Source organism: Mchenga conophoros, linkage group LG3, assembly GCF_057382185.1.
Source record: "Mchenga conophoros isolate Kocher_MC1m ecotype Shallow Benthic linkage group LG3, M_conophoros_male_GT1.1, whole genome shotgun sequence".
Classification (NCBI taxonomy): Eukaryota; Metazoa; Chordata; class Actinopteri; order Cichliformes; family Cichlidae; genus Mchenga; species Mchenga conophoros.
In genome coordinates, this window is record NC_140528.1 from 59553767 (window position 1) to 59577339 (window position 23573).

Genomic DNA, 23573 nt, shown 5'->3' on the forward strand with positions numbered 1-23573 from the left:
CAAAGGTTGAAGGTGAAAAGTGAGAAAGCTAAACGTTAACCGACTTTTAACCTACAAGTAGTAACTGGCAAATCTTGTATAAATACGTCTCTGCCAGCGTAGTGAACAATTAGTGCAGAGGGCACGCAAAAGGCAAAGTTCAAAAAGCTGGAAAGTAGGACATGAGGAAAGTGTCTAAAGAGTTTGACTGTGAGACACGAGGAGAGGAATGGTGGCGTGAGGCTGTAAAGGAACAAAGGGAAACAGGACAGAGTGAGACGAAAAAAACATTAAAGCTCGTTCTAAAATCAATGACTCAGTGGAACAGGGAGAGAATCGGGACAGTCTTTGATCCTGTTTCTGTGAAAAACCAAACTAGTATCTGTTCTAGGGAAGGCTTTGGGGAGCACACCAGGTCTCGTTTCAGGAAGAGAATCAGGAACATGTCACATTTTTTATGATCTATGTCTGCTTTGCAGCACTGATCAGGCAGTGATGATCAGGAGTTGTGTTTGTTTATCCCAGTCAGTGTCGGGGCTGCAATGCAACCCCTCTGAAAACGCTTTATTGGCCACATTTATGGTCGTGTGTGCTGCGTTTTGTGTTATTTACCATGTGATTGTGTTCTCTGTGCAGTTATATCTCCATAGAGATGCACATCAACAAGAAAGTTGCAGCATTGTATTTGTTTCTACTGTCGGGTACCACGTGTAACACATTGGGACACAACCATGCGGTAATTAACACAAGCTGGATCAATACATAAGTTGGTTTGTAGGATCTACCAAGACTCACTGCAGAGCTCTAAATTAGCTGTTACCGTGATCCAGTGCCCTCTGTATTCCACAGAGGGCATAAAACATGGACATAGCTGCTGTGACTTGATTTTTGGATCTAATCTCTTCATTTTGAAGCCTCAACTTTGGTGTCTTGGCATCTGCCATTTGGTGGTTTTGGAGCCAGAAGTCACCTTATCTGGATGACACAGTCGAGTGCAGATTTATCAACTCATTGCTATCAACAGCTGATAGCAAATTGCCTCTATAAAGAGTGTACGTGTGCAACAAAAGACAGAGCTGTGAAAACTTATTTGCCCACTTTCTAATTTCTGAGGGTTTGTTTTTTTTTTTGCACATTTGTCACACCTACATTTTTCACAAATTTTTAGACAAATTTCAGACAGATTTTAATATTAGACAAAGATAAACCAAGTAAAAAGTTGTTTTTAAAGCTGCCCAGTAGGCACGCCCAGCCATTATTAGGAGCTGTGTGACAAAGTAAGGCTGGCTAAAAGATCCTAAACAGCTAACAAACAAAGTCACTGACATCTGTCAGTCTGGAAAAGGTTATAAAGCCACTTCGAAGGTTTTGGGACTTCACAGTCATCCACAAATGGAGAACACTAAGAAGTGATCGAGCTACTAAAACTTCTCCAAGATCACGTCGACGACTTATTCGGGACGTCACAAAAGACCCCAGAACAACATGTAAAAACCTGAGTTAAGGTCAGAGTTCACGATTGATTAATAAAAAAGAGACTGGAAAGAAATGGGAGAGTCCAAGGAGGAAACCCACTGCTGACCAAGAAGAACACAAATGCTTGTCTCATAGTTACCAAATAACATCCTGATGATCTCCAAGAGTTTAGGAGAATATTTTGTTGAGTGATGAGGCAGAAGCAAACGAGTCGTAGATTCATGAAATGAGGGTGAAAGGAGGGCCTTTAACGCAGGGACAGTAATCCAGAGAGAGACAGGGGCAGGGGAGAAACCTCAGCAAGCTATTAATAAATAACCCCCAGTGGGTTTATGCAAATAGAAAAGTAGGACAAAAGAAGTAGAGTTAGGAGCCAGAAGAAATACGGACTGAAGTGAGAAAAGGTTGTAGAAGGTGGGAAGGTTGGAAAACACCTTGGTGTTAGCTGTAACTGTGATAACTAGTTTAGGTTTTAGTTTCGTTTTAAATCAGTTTGGTGGATTTGCAGTTTTTATGATTTGAAAATGTGTTTTCTTTAGTCAGAGGTGGACTTTAACTTCATCCCCGACCACTTACAGTAAACCACTCAGTTATTTAGGGCTGTCACCATATCAGATTTTCTTCACATGATTAAAATCATTTAATGATATGATTGGATGTCTGGTACAGAAGATAAAAACTGAATAAAAAATAGCGCTAAGCTGTATTTTTTGTCTGTTTTTGGCAACTGAATTAAAATAGAAGAGAGAGTTTGTATATATAACTGTAAGTGAGCAGGTATACCATCAACCAGACACTGGAACTACTGTAGCTGTCTCTGATACTAGTAAATGGCCTGTATTTATATAGCGCTTTACTAGTCCCTAAGGACCCCAAAGCGCTTTACATATCCAGTCATCCACCCATTCACACACTGGTGATGGCAGCTACATTGTAGCCGAAGCCACCCTGGGGCGCACTGACAGAGGCGAGGCTGCCGGACACTGGCGCCACCGGGCCCTCTGACCACCACCAGTAGGCAACGGGTCCTGGGTCTTGCCCAAGGACACAACGACCGAGACTGTCCGAGCCGGGGCTCGAACCGGCAACCTTCCGATTACAAGGCGAACTCCCAACTCTTGAGCCACGATCGCCCCAACACCTCCATTAATTTTGGGTCCTGAAACTGATTGTCTCATTTTCATGATATGTTTTCTGATGTGATGCCCATAATGACTGAGGTTCTTTTAGACAACATCAATTTGGAGGGAAAATGAGGGCAGGTGCTAATTTTCAGTTAGCTTCCAAAGCTTTGGCGAAGTTCGGCTCATATGACATTGTATTAATTGTAAAATGCAATTGTTGGATATTTGTTTGACTTGTAGTAGCAGAAAAGTTGGAATTCTGCAAATAACACATTTTTAAAGCTTATTAAATTATTCATGTCAAGCTGCGTTATCTTTGACATTTTTCACAGATTCGAGTAAAGAAATCTGAGCTGATTATGTTTTGTTTTTGTGACAAACTGCTAGAAACAAAGAGCCCAGTTAGGTGACTTTTTATGCTTGAATGGTCATAGGAGAGTACCAAGTGGCTTAACAAACAAAAAAATCTACCTTTTGTCAATGGTCAAGTACAAGGACTGGACTAAAATTAATGATAATAATGGATTGCATTTATATAGCGCTTTTCGAGACCCTCAAAGCGCTTTACAATTCCACTATTCATTCACACACTGGTGGAGGCAAGCTACAGTTGTAGCCACAGCTGCCCTGGGGCAGACTGACAGGAGCGAGGCTGCCATATCGCGCCATCGGCCCCTCTGGCCAACACCAGTAGGCGGTAGGGTAAAGTGTCTTGCCCAAGGACACAACGACAGAGAGCCCGGGGGAATCGAACCGGCGACCTTCCGGTTACAGATACGTGCTAGCCTTATATGTGTGTCCCAAAACTGCATAAAATTACTAAAAATTTTCTGATATGGCTCAAAAAAGGTTTGCCAATTTATCTACGCTTCCAAACTGAAACCCAAAGAAGAGCAGAGGTGCAGCCAAAATAACTGAAATAATATTCAGGCTAACTCTCAGAATTGCACCACATACACAGTGTTTGCCTCACATTTAGTTTGGTGACATCTGGTTTCCCTTCTGAGCACATTTATGAATGTAGTTTGTTAGTGTTGATGACTGATGACACTCAAATATAGTAACTTCTGGCTGCAAAAATCGACAGTACGGCAGCTAACATGCTAACACTGAGGCGTCAAACTGAGTCCAAGACCAGTGGATGCCTTATTGTGGCTACAAAAATCTTTTGTTAATGCGTCACATCATATTTGAGAGTTGTCTTTCATATTGGGTATGATACAACCACCAGTTTCTAGGGAAAAATGTATATGGAAAAACTGGATAAAAGTGGTTAGTGGAGGTTGCTGATTGGTTGCAAATAAGAGTATAGCTTTGGTTGCTGTTAGATTACCAGTTTTTAATTTTTTTACCCACTAACTACTAGCCTGACGGTAGTAAAACTTGAAAAAGTACAATCCCAAATAGAAATGGAGAAAACTGTGCCTTAATAACATATAGCCAATGGAAGGTGGGTTTATAAAACCAGTCAGCATAAAAGTTTAACTCAAGCATTTGAACACACTGTCAATGCTGTGTTAAAACTAAAATAAAATGTGTTCTATTTTTTAAATATAGAAACTCATTTGAATGAATATTTCAGTTTAATTATAAATTAAATTATATTTTAATTTAACTCAGCCACCTCATTCAGCGTAAGTAACTATCTCTCTAGCACCTCCTGGTGGCTCCAAACTAAATTGCAGCCAAAACCTGTATGGTCCGTATGTTATATACAGAGCTAATATGATATTTGACAGGCTGAGATGCATATAATGGGTATTTGGGACTTCTATGAAATTAAAATGACATTTTAAAGTGTAATTTGTAACTGTTCCCTGGTGTAAGTGAGCTTCTGTACCTTCACCTAGGTAAAGTTTACCTCTCACCCAGCACTTTGACTTCAGGGCTCAGTGGCGTGGGCTGAGCGACTTGTAAAGGGGCGGGACAGGTGATGAAGTAACAAACAGAGGGTATAAATTCTTTAGTATGTGTGCGGTTTGGCCATGAGGACAGTAGAAACTGAAAAATTCGTGGTTTCTGCTAGCTTATCTTTGTTTCTAAGGGTGTCCGAGCTAGCATCAGCTAACACTCAGGTTTTCAAACTCCAAACTGCCAAGGACACTTTTCCGAAAAAAGAGAGGTGCTGAGCAATGAGCGCACCCTGACCAGTTTTTCCCTTTCTTTTTTTCTTTCCTCTGGCATTTTTAGATAAACTTTCAGCAGCAAAGGAGCCTGAATCACATTTTGAACTTTTTATAGTTAGTAAAACTTGTTTTTTTTTGCTAGTTCGCCATGGAGAGGAAGAGCAGCAGGGCTGCTACACAGGAGTACCCCAACCCTTTCATTCATGAGCTGAAGCTGACCAAGGCGCAGTGGATCAAGGTACTCATTACATGTATTGATTTTATGCTTGGAAGTAGGGCAGGATGTCAGGCAGACCTACTGCCCTGCTTGAAACAGTTAATCTTCTGCTTAACCAGGGACCCTTGCTAACTCTGGGTTTGTCTCCGGTTTTTGGAGGTTATAAAGGTAATCCGCAAAATGCTAATTTATGCTACCAGATGTGATCGCCTGTTTTATTTTGTTTTAAAAGCTCAGTTTCCCACATATTTCTGCTTAAAATTAACTTAAAACATAATCAGAATTAAAATAATCAAAATCCAATTAAATAATCAAAGTGAGTAAATGAAACGGGAATGTTAGATGGATATTTATTTATTGAGGAAAATTATCTACTATTATTAGAAAAAGTATGTAAAAATCTCCTTTTCTGGTCCTTTTTTGTTATTTCCTCTGTAAATTTTGGTATGAATTTCTCAATTAATGTAACCTGATTTTCCCACGCTTTTACTGTAATTAGTAATCAAATTTAGCAAATAAAATTAGTTAATTACTTAATAAGTATAAGGACCCAATAGTAATTACCTAAAATTGGGAAAAATATCTAAAAACTTCTATTCTGACCTTTTTCTCTGAATGTATAACTTGATATAACCTAAATCATCAACCAATTTTTACATATTTTTGCTGTAAATAGATTAAAAACCAAACAAACTGAACAGATTAAATAAGGCTGAGGAAAATGCTCCATTAGTGATTTTAGAGAAGTGTGTCTCTAGGAGCAGCAGTGAATTTAAAGGTTATATTAGAGGTAAATGCTTTGATTCAGGGATGGGGTGAAACTATTTAACTTTTAGGTCTGTTCTCAGACTGTATGTTGGTGACTTTTCTTAAGGCAAATGATGTAGTGAAGGTCAGACGTTAAATCTTTTGTCAGGTTTTTCATGGTCAGATCTACCCATGCCACTTATCGAGCCTTATAGACCTTTTATAATGGGTTATACACCAAGTCACATTAACCTGCTAACATACAAACTCACATCTACTTTTTTAAAACTCAGTTCTTCCGTAATGAGGCATCTCTGTTTTGCTATAGAGATTATAAATCCAAATCATAGTGTTTCTGTACAGAGTATATAAATATTACACATCTGTAAACCAGATGTTTGTTTGGATCTTCTTTGAAAAGTTCGTTTGAACCTTGACACGGAGGAGTTCACTGTAGTTGCTTGTACCCAGATCATCTATATTTTGGTCTTCTAATGATGCTAACATACTATTACGCATACAAACGAGAACTAAAGCGTTTTTTTCATCAATTGTGTGTTTTTTAAGAATTATTTTTCTTAAAAATGAATGAAAGCCATGATGATGTGTTTCACTTGATGGGACCCCTGCATTATGTTTAAACAACTCTAATTTTAGCCCTCTGATCCTGCAGGGCATAATCCTGGGCTGCACCCTGCTCCCCATACGGGTCTTCCTGGCGTGGATCTTGTTAATCGCTGCTTGGATCGTCGCTGTGCCGAGATTGGCTGGCCTGTCTCAGGAGGAACGCTCCAAACCCTTATCAGGCTGGCGCCGCTGGTTGTTCCACCCGATCCTGTGGCTGCTGGGTCGTGCAGTGTTCTTCTGCGTGGGCTTCCATTGGGTTAAGGTGAAAGGTCGTAAGGCGGATGTGAAGGAGGCGCCGATCCTGGTAGTGGCGCCCCACAGCAGCTTCTTGGACATGGTGATCATGTTTCCAGCCGGGGTGCCGTCAGTTGTGTCGCGGTCGGAAAACATAAACCTGCCGGTCATAGGAGGTGAAGAGAGAGATGGAATTTGTTTACTTTGCCATTGTTTATACACCTGGAAGCACCTGTTGGATCGCTAAAGAGTTTCTTTTTAAAGTATCCTGATGGGAGCTGTTGGTGTTTCTTTGTTTTGCTGACTGAGACACAGTTCACATTTTACAGGCTGAGCTGTCACTTTAGTCATTTATTGAGGTCTAGCTTGCGTTTGCAGTATAGACAGGATGCCCACGTACTGTGTAGTAATATCTAAAGTAAAAAATGAAGATGATCCAGTGACAAGATCAGGAGCTTCTAATCTGCTCTATCTGCTCTAATAGTTCCTGATTAGATTTCTGGGATTTTTTTTAAATGTTTCAGCTCTGCTGGAGTGCAATCAGTCTGTTCTTGTGAGCAGGAGGGATCCTGAGTCCAGGAAAGAAGCCGTCTCAGAGCTAAACAAGAGGGTCACCTCCGATGGATCCTGGCCTCAGGTGAGATGTTTTTGTGTCACTCGATACTCTTGTGGGTCATGTCGTCTTTCTGCTAAAAGGGATCATTAATATATTCAAGTATAAAGACTGAAACTGCCCTTTCTTCATACCTGCATAGATACTGATGTTTCCTGAAGGAACCACAACTAATGGCCGCTGTCTGCTCAGATTCAAGACTGGTGAGTTAAATCTACACACAGAGACAAAGAAAACCCCCTAAAACATAAATAAAATCTCACGTGATGCCATGTTTCATTAAAAACTAAACCTAATAATAATGATGATTAAAAAAAGTTAAAAACACTGTTTCTGAGATCTTAAGCAGCAGATTTGGGTTGTAAAAGAACAAATACATGGAGGTTAAAAGCATATCTAATCGTGTTACATGCTTTGAGCTTCGACTCCTCTCACTCCGTGTCTCAGGCGCTGAGCACTCGACGTAATAGGAGGAATCAAAGATTGAGAAGTGAGTGAGGAGTTCTGTCTTATTTCTGCGTCTCTGTCACATCAGGTGCTTTCGTTCCCGGCGTCCCCGTCCAGCCCGTCGTGTTGCATTACCCCAACGAGCTGGTGAGTAAAATCATTAAAGCAGCAGCTTGATCTGCTAGTTATCAGCAACACAGCAGCTTTTTGTGAATGAAACCAAACTTTTTTGTCAATTACGACGAGGACAAAACCTCCATGACATGAAATGTAATAAATTGTAATTGTACAACAATGCAGAGGCAACATTTAGTTTCCTGCCAGTAGAGTTATGTGTTGATTTGGGGGTGGGTTTTTCAGGCAAGCTTTCACTTGTTTTGCTGCCTGTAGTTAATCTGAATGAATGCAGTTAAACCTGCTGCAAATAAAGACATTTATCTGCAGCTGTTTAAGCCTCGCACCTTAGGCTGTCATGATTTGGCATATTAATAACATCATACTGGACTCCATTAAGTAATGCTTATCTGTCGGTGAATATTTCCTGGTCTTGGTCTCTGCTTAAAGAGATGCATAGTTCTGTAAGAGATCAGGATGTTTGCTCAGCCGTGACACTGATGAGTGACGAGCAGCAGTTTAATGGAAAGGCAGATTATATGGTAATAACAACATTTTAAGAAATTAGTCAAGATGAAAGGTTGTAACTTAAGCCTGAAGGTTAGTTGATCACATTCACGCTGCGATAGCGCCGCCAACTACATGCATCTCGTTCCATAACAGCATCCTCTGCAGCGACGTACATACGAGTCTAGTTTGACAGGAGGCGAAGACCAGAAATGTAATTTTTCCTCCCAGTACCAGGCAGGGTTTGTGAGTTATTTTAGCTGAGATGGCTGCAGTCAAAAGGTTACATCTATCTGCAGCTGTTCAGCTAGCACAGCGAAAGAGTCACAGAGCAGGGCTTTCTCTGGCTCTACCTCCTGACCTCAAAGTATCCAAGAGAGTTTCTTTGTCAGAGCGATGAAACTAAACTGCTCTGCAGACACATCAGAGTACAGGCTGACCAGAGGTCCTTACACAGAGGAGGACAGTAAAGTTACATAATAAAACAAAACAACAAAACAGAATGAAGACAATCGTAGTGATAATCTTAATACTGAAGGAGAGTTAATCTTAGACTGAGAGAGCCAAATCAGCATTATTAATGTCACGTGGGAGCCTTTGATATAGTCACTGACTGACAAGTACTTGTGAGGCCGTCTAAAAGGAAACTGTTTGTGGTGCCAGGCACCATTTAAACACACTGTGGCGTTTGCACACGCTGGGTCCTGTCAGTGTGTGCAAACGGGGGAAATGAAATACTGTTAAAGTCATACATGCTGTGAGAAAATGCGTCACTCAGACTGATGCTAAACAGTTTAATGCAAGCTTTTCTCTGACTCTCCCTCAGGATACTATTCGCTGGACATACAAAGGAAGCAACTGGTGAGTCTGCTCACTTCTCCAGCTCAGAATCTGTGTGTTTGACATTTTGAGGCAGCACAAGGAATCAGCTGGAAGCCTCCTGGACTTTGGACCTTTTTTTTTAACTCTTTTACTTTCTGAATTTGCTCATGGGCCTGAGAAATGCTGCTCATGAGTTTTAACTAATACACAGAAAGTGAGTATTAGCTTGTTAGCTTTGCATCAGTGTTATAAATCCTGAATGGTTAGTTATACAGAGGGCTACTTAAAAAAGAATGAATTTAACAGACAGTTCAGACAGTTAAATCTGAGACTGAATGTAAGCACAGGTCCCTTTTTTAGCATCAGCAATCAGTTTATTTAAGAAAAATATGTAATAATGAGTCACATATATTACAATGAATTACTTCTTAGGGCTGAAAGTTGTATAAAAAAAAATAGATGGATGTGTGGATTTTGGAAAAATAACCAATATCTTCCTGTTTTTGTCTCGTTAGGTTTCAGGTGCTGTTTCACACGCTTTCACAGCCGTGCACCAACATCACTATTGAGGTAAGAGCTCACCGAGGTTAACCACCACGCTTGTTATCAATCATTAGACGTTATCAGCACATCTGATGATGTAAAGGTGTACACAATGTGCGTTTGGCGCAGGTGATATCAGCAGTGGAGGGTGTGAGCGGAGGTGTGGCAGAGATTATGTGTTCAGTTTTTGAAGCTGCTTTGACAGCGCACGTGTCTGCAGACGAGATCCTCTGCGTGCGTTTGTGTTGATTCGTGTGCCTGCCTCTCTATTGAGCTGTTACTGTTGTCTAGACGCTGTAAACACACAAATCAATGTTTGCCTGTTTATTGTGCTGCAGTTCCTGCCGGTTTACACTCCGTCCGAGGAGGAGAAGAAGGACTCCAGACTGTTTGCAGGCAACGTTCAGAAAGTCATGGCGAGGTGAGACCCACGTCACACAGCTGCTTTTATTATGACTCACTCGTTCGCCTGAGTGTATCAGTACTTGCTTCTGGAAACTGCCGTCTGCTATCAGCCATGCCGAACTAAAACGTGTGTCCCTCCAAACTAAAAGGAATCACAGACACCACTGAACACATGACAAAAACTGCTTATTTTCTGCATCCAGTGTCCTGCAGGACTGTGCGGCTTAGCTGGGCCTTCATCTGAGACCCTGACATGTCACACTCAGCTGTTTTAGCAGTATTGTGCTTTACATAAGATGAATCCACCTGATTATAGCAAGTTAAGGCTCATTGATCGCCTCATAAGAGTTTTGGATGTTGTGTTTTTATAAGTGTACTGTCGTTAAAGATGTCTCATTATCATTCTGAAATGAAACTCAAACTAGCTTTAGCTGTTTTAAATAAAAAAGGCTTGCTGAAAGGCACCTGCTGTTGGTTTTTCTGGTATCTCAGGGACCAAATATTTGTATAATGACTTCAGTGTAGGAAGAATAAATATCTACATTAGTTGTTTTTGTTGGTGTATGTGTAAACTGCACTTTGGAGTCACATTGATCCTAACAGAGCTCACAGCCAGTGTTTCCATTTAGAAAGAAGAAAATGTTAGAATAATAACAGAATCATCCAGTAATTCAAATAGAATCACTCCAGACCTGAAAGGACTCTTCAGGCAGATTAAAGGGAAATCTTTGTTTGACTTTGTGTCAGTTGTTGTAATCTGTTTGCTTTTTTCTTCTGTATGTTAGCGCTCTGGGAGTCCCTGCCTCAGACTACGTGATGGCAGGCCGGATTCCAGTCAGTAAGCTGAATGACCTCTCTGTCCCGCTTGAGTCTCCTGGGAAAGAAGCAATGACACTTCTATACAGAAAAGGGTGAGAGCCCGTTTGGATTTACCTTTTACTAAATCTGGTTTATTTATCACGTGAGAAACTCCTCCTCATCCTCTCCTCACACTGTGGTCTTTGTCCTCCTCTCCTATCAGTCTGGGCCCACGTGATGTAGAGGCAGCGTTGGACAGGATGATTGACAGGTGTCGCTCAGGAGCCGAGGGCGCAAAGGCCAACGCAGAGGAGCTCGCCTCCATTCTCGGGCTTAACAAAAAGACAGCCATCCACATCTGCAGCCTCTACTCTAAGGTACTCTTATTGTTAGAGGCAGCCAAGCTCTTCCTCAGCCACAGATGTTCCAGATGTTTTGATTTTTGAGGCTTGTCAGTTTATTCAGTAGCATATGAGTTTGCTGAAGGAAGCAGAGCAGAAGAAAGGCCACCAAAATAAAAGCTCAGGTGACAGAGAACGTGTTTTTGTGTGCTTGTTTTGTTTCAGGATGACACTGTGGACCTCAGACACATCTACTTCAATATGGCAGCCCTTATCGGACATGTGGACGAGATCTCTCTGTTTCACTCTGCTTTCGCTGTAAGTTCTGCTCTCTTAGATTCATATTTCGAGCAGACCTCTTGTTTTTGTCGGTGATGACACAGCCGTCTTGTGTTGCAGGCGTTCGACAGAGAGGGCAGAGGCAGTCTGACTAAAGAGGAGCTGACCGAGCTCATGGGAGCACTGCTGGGTGTTCCTCAGCAGAGCACCGAGGAGCTCTACGACACTGCCACCGAGGACCAGGAGCAGCTCACTGAAGGTGAGAGTCAAACGGCGAAGCAGCTGCTGACGGCACATCGCTGTGCAGCCGCTGGAGATTATAGAGCTGCGTGTTAGCGTTGTTGCATACAAACTACAAACTCGTGGTGAGTGTGAGGATTAGCGAAAAAGGTGCAGACACAGGAAGTTTTAGCCGCTTGTCAAGTGATGAAGCATCGACCTTGCTTGGTTGAGGCTAATATCTGCTTTAACGTGTTGTAGTGTATTGTGTTTTATTTTATTTAAACAAGCCCCTAAAAATAATCAGTGGTCACTGTGGGCTTCTCTGGCTGTTTATTAGCACCGTTTATGTGCAGCACATCTTTAAGCTCAGTGTTTAAAGGCTTACAAGGTTCACGGGTCACCAGACACAGAAGTGAGTGCCCCATAAAAGAATCACTCTGAGTCTGCCTAAGATTTCAGTGGCTACATGAAGCAGAGGATCAGGACGTTTTGATAGCCAGTAATACAAACCACACAGCAGCATATTAATTACTAACCTTGTGTTGTGGATCGATCCTCTCAGCTGTTCTCCTGACTGTTTGCCATATGATTTCATTTGTCTCTGCCCATCAGGGACCTTCACATTGATTTTTATTGAGGGGAAAACGCTCATGCTCCAGCTTCACTGTGCTAATGTGTTTATATTACCCTAACCATAGCCTGTAGCTAGCCACCAGGCAGTGCACTGTTATATCCCAGCTAGCCCAACTTCAATAATCCCACAAATATAGCTGCTGTTTATTTCCTGTTGTCATTTATGTGTGAAGTGAGCTTAGGAGCCAAACAAGAGTTTGGACTCACTAACAACTAATCGTGTCAGAAAAACACGGGATAACAAAAACTTTGAAACCACAAACTGGAATATTGAGGCTGAATTTCCAACTGAATTTCGTGTTTCCAATGGGAATAATGCATGTCGACATTTGATGTGCAACACTACATGAAACACAAGGCTGGAAGGAAGATAACTCAAAGGATTAAGAACCCACGAGGGCCATCACATCCACCAGCAAAGAGTTACGTCTGTAAATAATAAACTAGCTGCATTAACACAGGAGCATAAACACATAGCTAGCCTGCAGGACCATGTTTGTGGGCTTCTTTGATGAAGTCCTCAGTTGAATGTGACAGCTCTTTTACTCAGCTCAGGTTTTTTGTACTTATTTACTGTTGACAGTGATTAAAATAACCTCTTTGCTCCCCGAGCCTGGGGATCTGGGCCTCTGCATCAGCCGACTGAAAAGCCAGTTTTGTCTAGTTTATTAGTAACTTTATATTTTATACTACAAATTTCTATCAGAAAAAATAATCATCAAACCTAGAGGATACATGTGTTTAACCTGAGCTTGGTCTTCACTGAGCTGTGGTGCCTTGTGCTGTGTTAAACTAAACTGAGGGGGATGGGAGGAGCTAAAATGTCTTCACATTTCCATAGAGAGCTTGCTGCTCGTGTTGACAACCCACCCGATATATCAGAAAGTGACAAAGGAGATCCTGCAGTCCAAGAGACTGCCATCCGCCAACGGGACGTCTGTGAACAACAATAGAAGCCTCCTGAACAGCTCCGTTAATGAGGACAAGAAGTCCGAATGATGATCTCCTCTCTGTAATTGGACCTTCTTTGTGTTTCCCCAGAGTGCACGATGGCGGGGCCAGATAGAAACAGAACAGAAACAGCTAAAGATTGTATTTTCAGCTTTTAAGTCTTTTTTTCCAGCTGTTATGTTTCAAAAAGTGTTACATATCCTATTAGTCTGCACCGACACAGAAAAGCCAAAAAAAGAACCTCTGAGGTTTAAAGTTAGTCTGAGTGATGCTGCTGTGGTGCTCTGAGGTGTGAGGACAGCTCCTGTTTTTTTATTTATAACCTTTCCACTCATATGTGTTTTAGTGACTTTTGTGTTGTTAAAGGGATAACGATGATGATGATGATAGTAATGATGATAATTGCATGTGCAAAAACAAAGTATACTCTGGAAGATTTATTCTGTGTGAATGAACCATGTTTACATTTAACAATAAACTGTGAATTCATTTACAAAACCTTGTTTGTTTTCCCGCCTTAAGCGCCTGTAACAGATCAAACTGCAGCAGGAAATGGACGTTAAGAGTCCTGAGGTGTTTGTCACAAATAAACATCATTTTTCTCTTACTCATTTATTTTTCTTTCAAACTGTTGCTCCTAGCTTCTTTTGGCTTTCCTGCTTTTTTTGTGGGACTCTACTCCAGTTGCTCCATTGCCGTCCCTGCGTTTTCTCCCGAGCGTCCCCTCTTCCCGCCGGCTTGGTTGTTTGACGCGGGTGATTTTTAAACTTGGGGCATTGTGTCGCGAAAAATCCCTTCAACGTTGGGACTCTTGAGCTGTTTCTTCTTTGCCGGCTCCAGAAACTGCTCTGCAGTGCTCATTAGTTTTGTTTCCCGGCTCCGCTTTCTCTTAAATGACTGGGTTCCTTGTTTTTTCTGCAGTTTTTTCTTCTCCTTGTCTTTCTCTGTTCCACGTGTTCTTTTAAGGACCGCAGCAAGCGCTTCGAGAATGTTGGTCTTGGGTTTGGTCTGGTTCTCCTCGCTCGCCTGAACCTCCTGTTCGAGAGTTTTGGGTGAAGGCGGTTCTTCTAAAAGGTTTGAAAGCAGGAGGGGGGAGCAGCTGATCCCAACTTCATTCTGGGATGAATTTTGTCCGTTTCTATTGGGGCTACTTGCAAAGAGGGAGCCTGGAGCGTCCAAAGAGAGTGACTGTGAAGATACCGAAGGTGTTTCTCCGTAGAAATGATCGCTGTTTGCAGGACATGGAGGCAGCTCCTCCTGCAAGATCATCTGTAGAGCAAGAGAACAAACAAAATATCCCCTAAACATTCATTTTCAATAAATGCTTATGTTTTTGTTTTTTAATTATTGTTACTGTACTGTATCAGTATTTAAAGGATGCTACCTCTTGCTCTTCTTCAAAAAGGTCCTGGCTGGCAGAGAGGAGAGGCATGAGGGCTTCGATATTCACCGTGGACTCCACCTGGCACAAAGAGCAAAGGCAACAGTTTGAACAACAAAACATCATAAAAAGGGCTAATACTCAGGAAGTGCTGTGAGCAAAATGTGCTGCAAGTATAGTTGCAAAGCTTTTTTATGAGTGAAACATGTTTTTATTAAACATGTGAACATAATACAAAACAAACTCTTGTAGGGGATACAAAGTTAGAGAAATACAATTTTTTGAAATTACGAGGATCATGCACATCTAGTACCAGCAGAGCGTAGTGGTCAGCGGGACACAAATTTTGTGTCCTTTGCTTTAGCTAGCGGTGAGCGCAGCGTAAGCTGCGTCCAATGTGAAAGGGCCTTCAGGGTCATCCAGGAAAAAAACTGGACTCTAAGTAAAAATCTGTATTCACCAACTAGTTGGCAAGTGGTAGCTAACCAGTTGCAAACCTCCTCCGTCAGTAGTTTTTTATGGAAGACGCCAGCTTGCCTGCAAACACTCGTCAGCTGCACTTTTACAAGCTTCACTATGACTCTGCAATTAGTCCACAAGTATTTGCAGACATGCCAGACCCTTCTTAGGACCACATTCTCCTAGCTACACCCAGCTACCTCCAGCAACCACTAACCGACCACAGGGAGGTTACACATTTTCCTGAACAGCTGGAGGATGGTGGACAATCTGAGGGAAACTGTCCACTCACACTAAAGCCTCACCTGCTTAATCATTCTTTTTCTCTACAATGGGCCCCAAAACATACAAAACATAGCTTTGTGTTTTATGCAGTAAATCCTCAAATTATTGACTGAGCCATGAACTCATCATGACGGTGGTTATTGAGCCTGCCGATCAAGTAAGGAGCAGGTTGTTTTCCAGACTATTGCATTCAGATTTAATGTTTACAAACAGAGGCATCGCCCCCTGCTGGCTATTACAAGTAATTCAAATCACAGGTCCCCATCAGCTTTTTCTTAACAGTTGCTAACGGCAACAAATATATAACACTTCACATAATTTATTGGTGTGATGCTGTCTTCCTGCTCTAAATATAATGAAAGGGTTATGCATGGACAGTTTACCTTACTGACAAACTCCTCGTCTCTGCACAGCTCATCCATATACTCCAGGAAGGAACTGTTTTCCATGTTCAGGTACCCAGCCTCTCCATGCTCCTCCTCCCTGGGGTCTTCAGCCTGAGTGGGAAGCAGCTGGAACAGACAAAGGGTAAAATATCTATACACAAACACAGCTTACAAAATTTATTTTTTCTACTTGTGGATGACTTGGTTGAAAAAGGCTGTTTACAGTTTCAATACAACTGCTCACCTGGTCAAAGAAGGACCCTAGGAGACTAAAACATTCGTCAATGGAATGTTTGTTCACTGCTTCCTCATCTAAAGAGGCTGTAGGTCCGGGAAAACAACAGTCCTCTGTAAGACTGGCTGGGATGTTTTCTTTGGGAGTCTTGCTTTCATTGCCTGGTTCGGCTTCATTGCCTGGGTTGCCTTTGTGTGGATTGTTCTTCTGGTCCTCTGTTAGTGAAGACAGACATAGTAAAAACGGGACAATAACTATTAGCTTTTATTTCTCACTACTCTGCTAAAAGTCTAATTAAATTTCAATCATATTTGATTTTTTTTCAGATGGTGGTCAGCTTAGCTGTTCAGGTACCTTTTGCACAGCTCTTTGACCCCTGACCTCCTGACCCTGCATCCACCTCTGTCCTCTGTCTTGATGCTGTTGTCACCTCTGCGGGCGAACTTATGTAGACCCTGTGGCACAAATGGTGGGGTCAGACACAATCAAGACATATCCAGTATTAGTTATTGTAACATGTGCAGTAATAGAGCCCTTACTGGTTTGCACAGTGAGTCTGAGGGAGCAGCACGATCTGCGGACACAGAATTGGTGGGAGGTGCCCGGGCCTGGAGCTGAAGGGCAGCTGTATGTAGGGCTGGGCCTTGTAACTGTAGCTGGGCATGGGCAGCCAGTAGGACTGTTGAGAAGAGTAGGGCCTATACAGGGGCTCGCCAGGCGATAAAGGCTGGAGGTGGAGCGGAGGCGGGTAGACAGCTGGCAGGAGGATTTGGAAGGAGTCCACCTGGGCTGGGAGATGCTGCACAGCATGCTGCTCCTTTCCTGGATGCCAGTCTACTCTATTTCTTTGCCTTTCTGCAGCTCTTGTTTGGGGGACAAATGGATTTACCCTTGCAGCTGAGCTCACAGGATAGAGCTGCTGTTGCTGAAGGTGCTGCCAGTGTTGCTGCTGAAGGTGTTGGTGGGGGTTGGGATGTTGCAGGGAGAATGGAAACAACTGAGCTGGATCCATCCTGGTTCTGCCTGGTTCGTTTGCTTCTTTACTGTCAGAGATAATAGGGCGATTCATATTGGTGATTTTAACAGTTAAAGGATCGATGAGGATCAAGAAAGACCATTCTGTGTTACACTCTTTTAGATGTCAGAGGTGAAAGCATGATGGGCGGACTGGTTGGAGCTGATAAGAAGGCATCAGTAACTCAAATAAACACTTGTAGGTGCACACAAGGTAAGCAGAAAAGCATATCTGAATGCACAGAAGCAGAAGACCACATCTGGTGTCACTGCTGGCAGCCAAGGACAGGAAACTGAGGCTCCAATTTATACACAATTCCCAAAATTAGACAACTGAAGATTATAAAAACGTTTCCTCTTCTGATGCCCAAAGGCTCGTGTCTTATCTTAAAGCCAGCTTTCACTCTTGCAAACAGGTGCTTTGGAACTCCACGTATGGACAGCTCCACATTAACTAACATGTAAATGCTTAATGTGGTGTAAAGACAAATGTGTCATTAATAACACAACGAGATGTGACCGTGTCACCTACGTGGACATATGTCAGAAACGACAAACAAGCCGAGCCTGAGAAGCTTAGAAGAGCGATCTGCCTTTGAAAAGACCGTAGTAAGAATAAAAACAGTGATGCTGTGGGCTGTGTGCTCTAGCAGAGTATACTCTAACTGTGTGACTGTTAGACAACAACATTACTTAGCCGGGCTCAGTGCATGCAGATAAGTTTTTATTATTAACTTAGTGTTTAGGTGAGGGAGTTTAGATGCTTAAGACTGGGTTAGCTGAACTGGTGGTACAGAGTCACCTCTAATTTCAACACATGCCGTTTAATTTTAACATGAGCAGTTATGACAACCTTTATGAAAACAATCAGTGCTCAGTGAAAGATATCCACACAGTGGTGTTTGCAAACACAAGACAGCCTTTCAGCGTTACATGCACACGACAGAAACAGTGCACACTGTAGTTAATAGCATTTCTCGGTTGCCTTACCTTTGTTAGTGAAGATAAACGAATCTTCTCTTAGATGCTGTAGTAGGTGCACACTCTGCTCAGACCAAAATTCAAAAGAAACCAAATGAAGGCAAATTTTTGTATGTAAACATTCCATATTTCACCCACCTGATGCACAAGAATTCTGCCCCCCCCCCCCTCCCTCACCCCACACATACACACACATACACACACAAATTACTTTATTTATAGTACAGCTTTTATCCATTGCAACTTTTTATGACATGTGGGCTCATTGTTTTGTTTATTTATTTATTTGTCTCTTTTTGATTGCAGATACAAAGTGCTGTAATGTTTTATGAAGGAGTACAACATAATCATTAACAGAAAAAAGCAAATTATGCAAGAAACTTCAGGTTTAATCTTTTTATCTTATCTTATCTTATCTTATCTTATTTTATTTTATTTTTTAAAACTGGGTCACGTGACAATAATAAGCGATCGCGTTAATGGCAACAGAGTTCGGATCTTGTCTCCAGGGTATCATTTGAGATTCAAACGGAATGCAAAGGGTAGAAAAAGCTAGTGAGACTTCGTTTCCCAGAATGCTCTAAGTGCTGAACCGGATATCCGCTCTTCCGTCCCATAGCGAACCAACGTCCGCTGCACGTGGAAATCCAAGAGAAAAGAGCGCATTACAGCAATTTTTGCGTTGTTTTCGATATAAACAGCTTCGTATACATATTTTGAACCCCTGAAGTGTAAAAACAAACCAGCTCGGTCGGGATGTTTCTGCAGTATTACCTGAATGAAAACGGGGACAGAGTCTACACTCTGAAGGTAAAGTTGTGTTTATCTCCGACATGTTTCCCTTTATTCTTTGTAAACGCGTCTCCGCTGCTAACGTTAACGTAGATGTAAAGAGCTGAAACACCTGGGAAAATGCCCAACTTTAAAATATGGTCTGTTTTTTTATATGTATGTTTGTATACAGTAAACATTACAGCAAAACGTTTCGGGGATTTTATCGTCACGAAGCCACCATACGCACAGTTTGTACAGTCGCATACGTTTAAAAACCCGAGTGGAGTATCACTCGATAATTGTCATAGCTTGAGGTAAAACTGCTTTGAAATCAAAATAAACACGACAAAATACAAGACGTATGCGTTTAATTAAAGCTATTAGGTCAGTGTAATATAGTGAAATATGTCAAATTGAGCAAGTGAAACATAAAAGTAGGTGGCTGAAAGTAGTAAAACACGACAGTTAACAGAGTTTATTGGGCAGAAGTTAAAGTAGGCTTTGGCATGTAGCTCAGGTGTGGTGGGGCAGTGTGACTTTGCAGAAAGTTGGAACAACAGTTTTCTTTAATATCTGCTCTCTGCTGACAGCCCGTCTAGAGCTTGACTGGTCACAGCAGAGCCAGCTCTATAAGCAGCTGTATTAGAAGAGCTCATTATAATTGTCGCCCCTGTAAATTTTGTATAAATGTGAGACCACCGTTAATCTAATCCAACAACGAGGACTGCACCTCTTCACCGTAGTCCAGCACTGCTCTGGAGTGTGCCTCAGTAATGCAAACCAACCAGGTAACCTCAGCGAGCAACGCATGCACAGATTCAGTGTCTGATTTTCAGGAATCATGAGATAATTTGGGACGTTAAGCTTTCAGTTTTATTTGTCATATGCAAGTTAGCACAGGGTCAACATCGCAAAGAAATGGATTTGACGAGCAGAAGACAGTCACTCAGCAGACTGGTACAGTAGAAAAAAAATAAAATATAATAAAAATAAATAGAAAAATAGTAAGAGCAAAATATTAATAACATGTAGTAAAAGAAAAAGGAGATTTTCAGTTAACTGACTAAATATATATATATGTGTATGTGTGTGTGTGTATATATAAATATATGTACACACTAGTGATTAAATAAAGAAAATCTTAAATAGGGATGTGGGGGGCAGATGGGATATTGTACAGGAATGAGCAGCAGTACAAACTAAACAGTACAAAAGTTTTTGTTTTTTGTGGCAGTTGTTACAGTATTGCACTTTTTAAAAATATAAATACCAATAAAGGGGAGTGACCAGTGCAGATTATACAGAGTACTTGTGAAGCTGCAGGGTAGCTTCTGAGTGCATCCTGTGGAGAGTGTGTGTGTGTTTAAGTGTTGTGGTTGAGGTGTCGTATGGCTTGATGGTGGAAACTGTTTTTAAGTCTTGTAGTCCGAGCAGACAGGCTCCTATAACGTCTGCCAGATGGTAACAAGGAGAAGAGCTGATGTGCTGGGCGGCTGTGGTCCTTGATGATGCTGTGTGCTTTACGGAGGCATCGCTGAAGATAAATGTCCTGAATGGCAGGAAGCCTCATGCCAGTGATGTGCTCTGCTGGCAGAGCAGCTTCCGTACCAAACTGTAATGCAGCTCGTCAGCAAGCTCTCGATTGCACACCTGTAGAAATTTGAGGTGATGTTGGCGTTCAGCTTGGAATTCCCACACAGCTAAGCGGTCCTTACCTTAGAGCGTAACTCCTGCTTCCCCTGCGGTCCGCTCTTGCTTCCATCTTCCTCCATCTCTTGAGTGTGAGGTTATCACACATTAACTTTTAAGCAGACAGATCCTGGGTTAGGACTGCACAGACGCAGTTTCTGTGTTTGGTGGTATTCATCGGGGTGTTTTGAAATTAGCTGCGATTACAGAATAACCAGATATGTTGGGCACGTAAGAGGGTATGCGCCCACAAACGAATGTTTGGAGTTGCCCTCGATGCGTTTCGTCCACCGTAAGGACATGTCCAACACTTGGCAGTTTTTACTTAAATGCTTTTAGTCGACTTTGAGGTACCTCATGCTTTTTTTGTCACATTCACTGTGAGCATTTTCTTGCGTGACTTCCCTGTAGCTGTCGTGTAGTTTTATCTTTCTTCCTAATAAATAAATGTACATCTTGAGTTGCTTTTCATTTTAACCATGTTGTTTATTAAATCTGCCTCTGTTGGAAAGCCCTTTCGACAGCAAGGGCGTCTTGCATCCTGTGACTTTCCAATCACCTTGAAGGAAATGAGAAATTATGGGCAAGTTTTAGCTCAACAACTGTTGGTTACCTATTAGTTAGGTCACAAGTGAAGAAACTCTTGTGCTGGCTTGTAAAGTTGGGAGGTGGTCTAGTTGCCTGGGGCCAGTAAACACACAGCCTGAGGCAGAAGCAGTCTGCAGACACAGGAAATCTCAGTGATTGAATGTGAACATGGAAATGGTTTGTACACTCAAAGAAAAGGGAACTGTTAGAGCTGTTCTTTCAGATATAGGTTACTGGAGAATGGTTTTATTCCTCCAGCCCACTTAAGATCAAATTGGTCTGAATTGGGAGCTTTATTGAGGAATATAGGGCTCAGACTGGACAAACAGTGAATTCAGACAATAATACCATGACTCCGACAATTGCAACAAGATGAGTGTGAAGGTGTTGGACTAAATGAATAAATAAGGGATACCTGGTTACGATACATACAGTAAATAAATGGGAACTTGACAGTGTTGTGTAAATGGTATATAGACAACAAAACGGTGTATACAGCTCGATTTGGTTCAGCAGCAGTAATAATGGATGTTTTAAGTACAAACACTATGAGAGTGTTGGTGTTACAGGGTGACGGCCTGTGGGAAGAGACGATCCAGGTGTCTGCTTGTTTTGGCATGAAGTGCTCTGTAGCATTTACCAGTGGGGAGGAGTTGGAACAGGTTGTTTGCGGTATGTCTGTGAAGGTTCTCAGGTTGTGATAGGTCTGCAGTAATTTCACCTGCTTGTTTCCTGACTCTGGATTTGTACGAATCCTGCATGGAGGATGAGTCGACACCAACGTTTGTTTGTTTTACCTGCAGACCCCAGTGTCTGTTATAGTCTGGTCTCGTCCTGTTAAATCCAAACCATACAGTAATGTTTTTCAGAGTGCAGAGAATGAACTTCTTGCAAAAGCTCAGGCTGTTCATCCTCTGCTGCGTCTTCTTGATGATTTTGTCTGTGTTGGAACAGCTGAACAGCTCCAACTGAAGTCTCCATTTCTGAGCATATTCAGCTCAAGATTGTTCTGATTACACCACAGGGACAGCTGTTCAACCCCACATCTGTATGGAGAGTCATCAGTCATGTCATCTGCACATTTCATGATTTTGACCTACAGGTCTTTAGTGATGCAGTTGTTTGTGTAGAGGGAGAGGACACAACTCTTGAGGCCACTACAGCTGATTTTTCCAGGTGCTGGATGTGGTTCTCCTCAGCGTCATCTACAGCTTTTGCTGTCTGTGTCTCAGGGTCCAACACTGGGCTATGAGGACCATGACTTCTGACTGCTGCAGTTCTAAACTGGTCCTGGGTCTCAATGGTTGTCTCTCTCTCCCTGTGTTAGCTCTGCAACGCCGCCAGCTGTCATGGAGAAATCTGAAAACGTACTGAAAATCTATTTTCATGATTTGAAACCCTTAAAAAGCACAAGCACACTCTTTTCTCTTTCCACAGAAGGTGACTCCAGATGGGGAGCCCACCAGCTCGGCCCACCCGGCTCGATTCTCCCCAGATGACAAGTTTTCCCGGCACCGGGTGATATTGAAGAAACGCTTCAACATACTGCTGACCCAGCAGCCCAAGCCTGTCATGTGAGGAGGAGGAGAAAGACATATCAGGATGGAGCTACAAGGAGAAGAGCGAGAAAACACCTGAGCCGGATTTAAAGGACTGCTCGTACCCTCTATTGATGCGATGATGGAATTTGTTCATTTTTTTTTTTAAGGGTGGCGGTTTTTAATTTGTTCATGCTAAATAAATCTTTGCGTCATAGCTCCTCACGTGTTGCCTGTGTGTGTCTAAAATCCAGACTGGCTGACAGCTTGTTGGACAAATGAAGCATTTAAATGCAGATAGTCTTTAATGTGCCACCAACCTACCAGCCAGGGGGCGCTGTAGTATGAAGGTTGTCCTACAGGATTTCCCTATATCCAAAATAACACGATCACGTAATTTGTGGCATTATGAAAACACAGCTGATGATAGATTTGAGGAAGCACTTTAGCTGAGCCTGCAGATTTTCTCCATTTGTTTCCCAAGACAGCCATAACTTCCTCTCAAAGCTTTCTTTTTTAAAAAATCATTCTTTTACTTTTGCAGCCAAACACTGGATCGATTTGTAGATATACGACAGCCAGGTGACTCTTTGTGTGTGACTGCACAGGGTTTTTTTTTTTTGTTTGTTTTGTGTTGTTTTGTTTTTTTTATATATCTTTTGTCCACCTGTCCCACATTCTGATTGGCTCCATTTTGAAATTCAGTGCTGTTAAAGACACTTTAAGTCCTGACTGGTACTGAGTGGCTGTGATCAGAGGTCTCCAGCAGGTTAACACTTCACTTGTGTTTTGCTGCTGACAACATGTTAAAGGTGGAACTGCAAGTGACTCCAACATCACAAGATGTGTGCACAACATGATGCAAACTAATAGAAAGGAAGTGTAGATGTCATGGTGTTGTACCTTGGAGTAAACAAGAGGATATTATTAAAAAAAACAAACTCAAACAGTATTTATGCTAAATAAATAAACTTCAGGGAGATCAGAGTGTACGGTTTGGAAACATAAATCATTTGTAGAAAGCCAATAAGAGGAATG

General features: G+C 42.0%; 3 protein-coding genes across 5 annotated transcripts; 2 read left to right on the forward strand and 1 right to left on the reverse strand.

Annotated features, from left to right (window-relative positions):
* Positions 1-4539: 4539 nt before the first annotated feature.
* Positions 4540-15858, forward strand: LOC146579780 (lysophospholipid acyltransferase LPCAT4-like). Of its 2 annotated transcripts, none has more exons than XM_085264921.1 (14): positions 4540-4943; positions 6343-6706; positions 7055-7167; positions 7286-7346; positions 7679-7737; positions 9038-9072; positions 9549-9603; positions 9915-9997; positions 10767-10892; positions 11003-11156; positions 11346-11438; positions 11520-11658; positions 13096-14739; positions 15744-15858. In XM_085264921.1, the coding sequence occupies exons 1-13, from the start codon at positions 4854-4856 to the stop codon at positions 13251-13253; spliced, it is 1530 nt and encodes a 509-aa protein (XP_085121047.1). In that variant the 5' UTR covers positions 4540-4853; the 3' UTR covers positions 13254-14739; positions 15744-15858. The 2 variants fall into 2 exon arrangements, with proteins under 2 accessions (XP_085121047.1, XP_085121056.1); XM_085264930.1 differs by having other exon boundaries at positions 13096-14685.
* Positions 13731-18046, reverse strand: LOC146579781 (uncharacterized). Of its 2 annotated transcripts, XM_085264943.1 has the most exons (7): positions 17956-18046; positions 16491-16994; positions 16306-16406; positions 15961-16166; positions 15714-15842; positions 14590-14667; positions 13733-14474 (listed from the first exon to the last, which is right to left on the reverse strand). In XM_085264943.1, exons 2-7 carry the CDS (start codon positions 16961-16963, stop codon positions 13968-13970), a joined length of 1494 nt encoding a protein of 497 aa, XP_085121069.1. In that variant the 5' UTR covers positions 16964-16994; positions 17956-18046; the 3' UTR covers positions 13733-13967. The 2 variants fall into 2 exon arrangements, with proteins under 2 accessions (XP_085121076.1, XP_085121069.1); XM_085264950.1 differs by lacking the exon at positions 17956-18046 and having other exon boundaries at positions 13731-14474; positions 16491-16990.
* A 474-nt stretch (positions 18047-18520) lies between these two features.
* On the forward strand, positions 18521-22756 carry nop10 (NOP10 ribonucleoprotein homolog (yeast)). The gene is made up of 2 exons (XM_085264964.1): positions 18521-18756; positions 22435-22756. Exons 1-2 carry the CDS (start codon positions 18703-18705, stop codon positions 22573-22575), a joined length of 195 nt encoding a protein of 64 aa, XP_085121090.1. The 5' UTR covers positions 18521-18702; the 3' UTR covers positions 22576-22756.
* Positions 22757-23573: the final 817 nt, after the last annotated feature.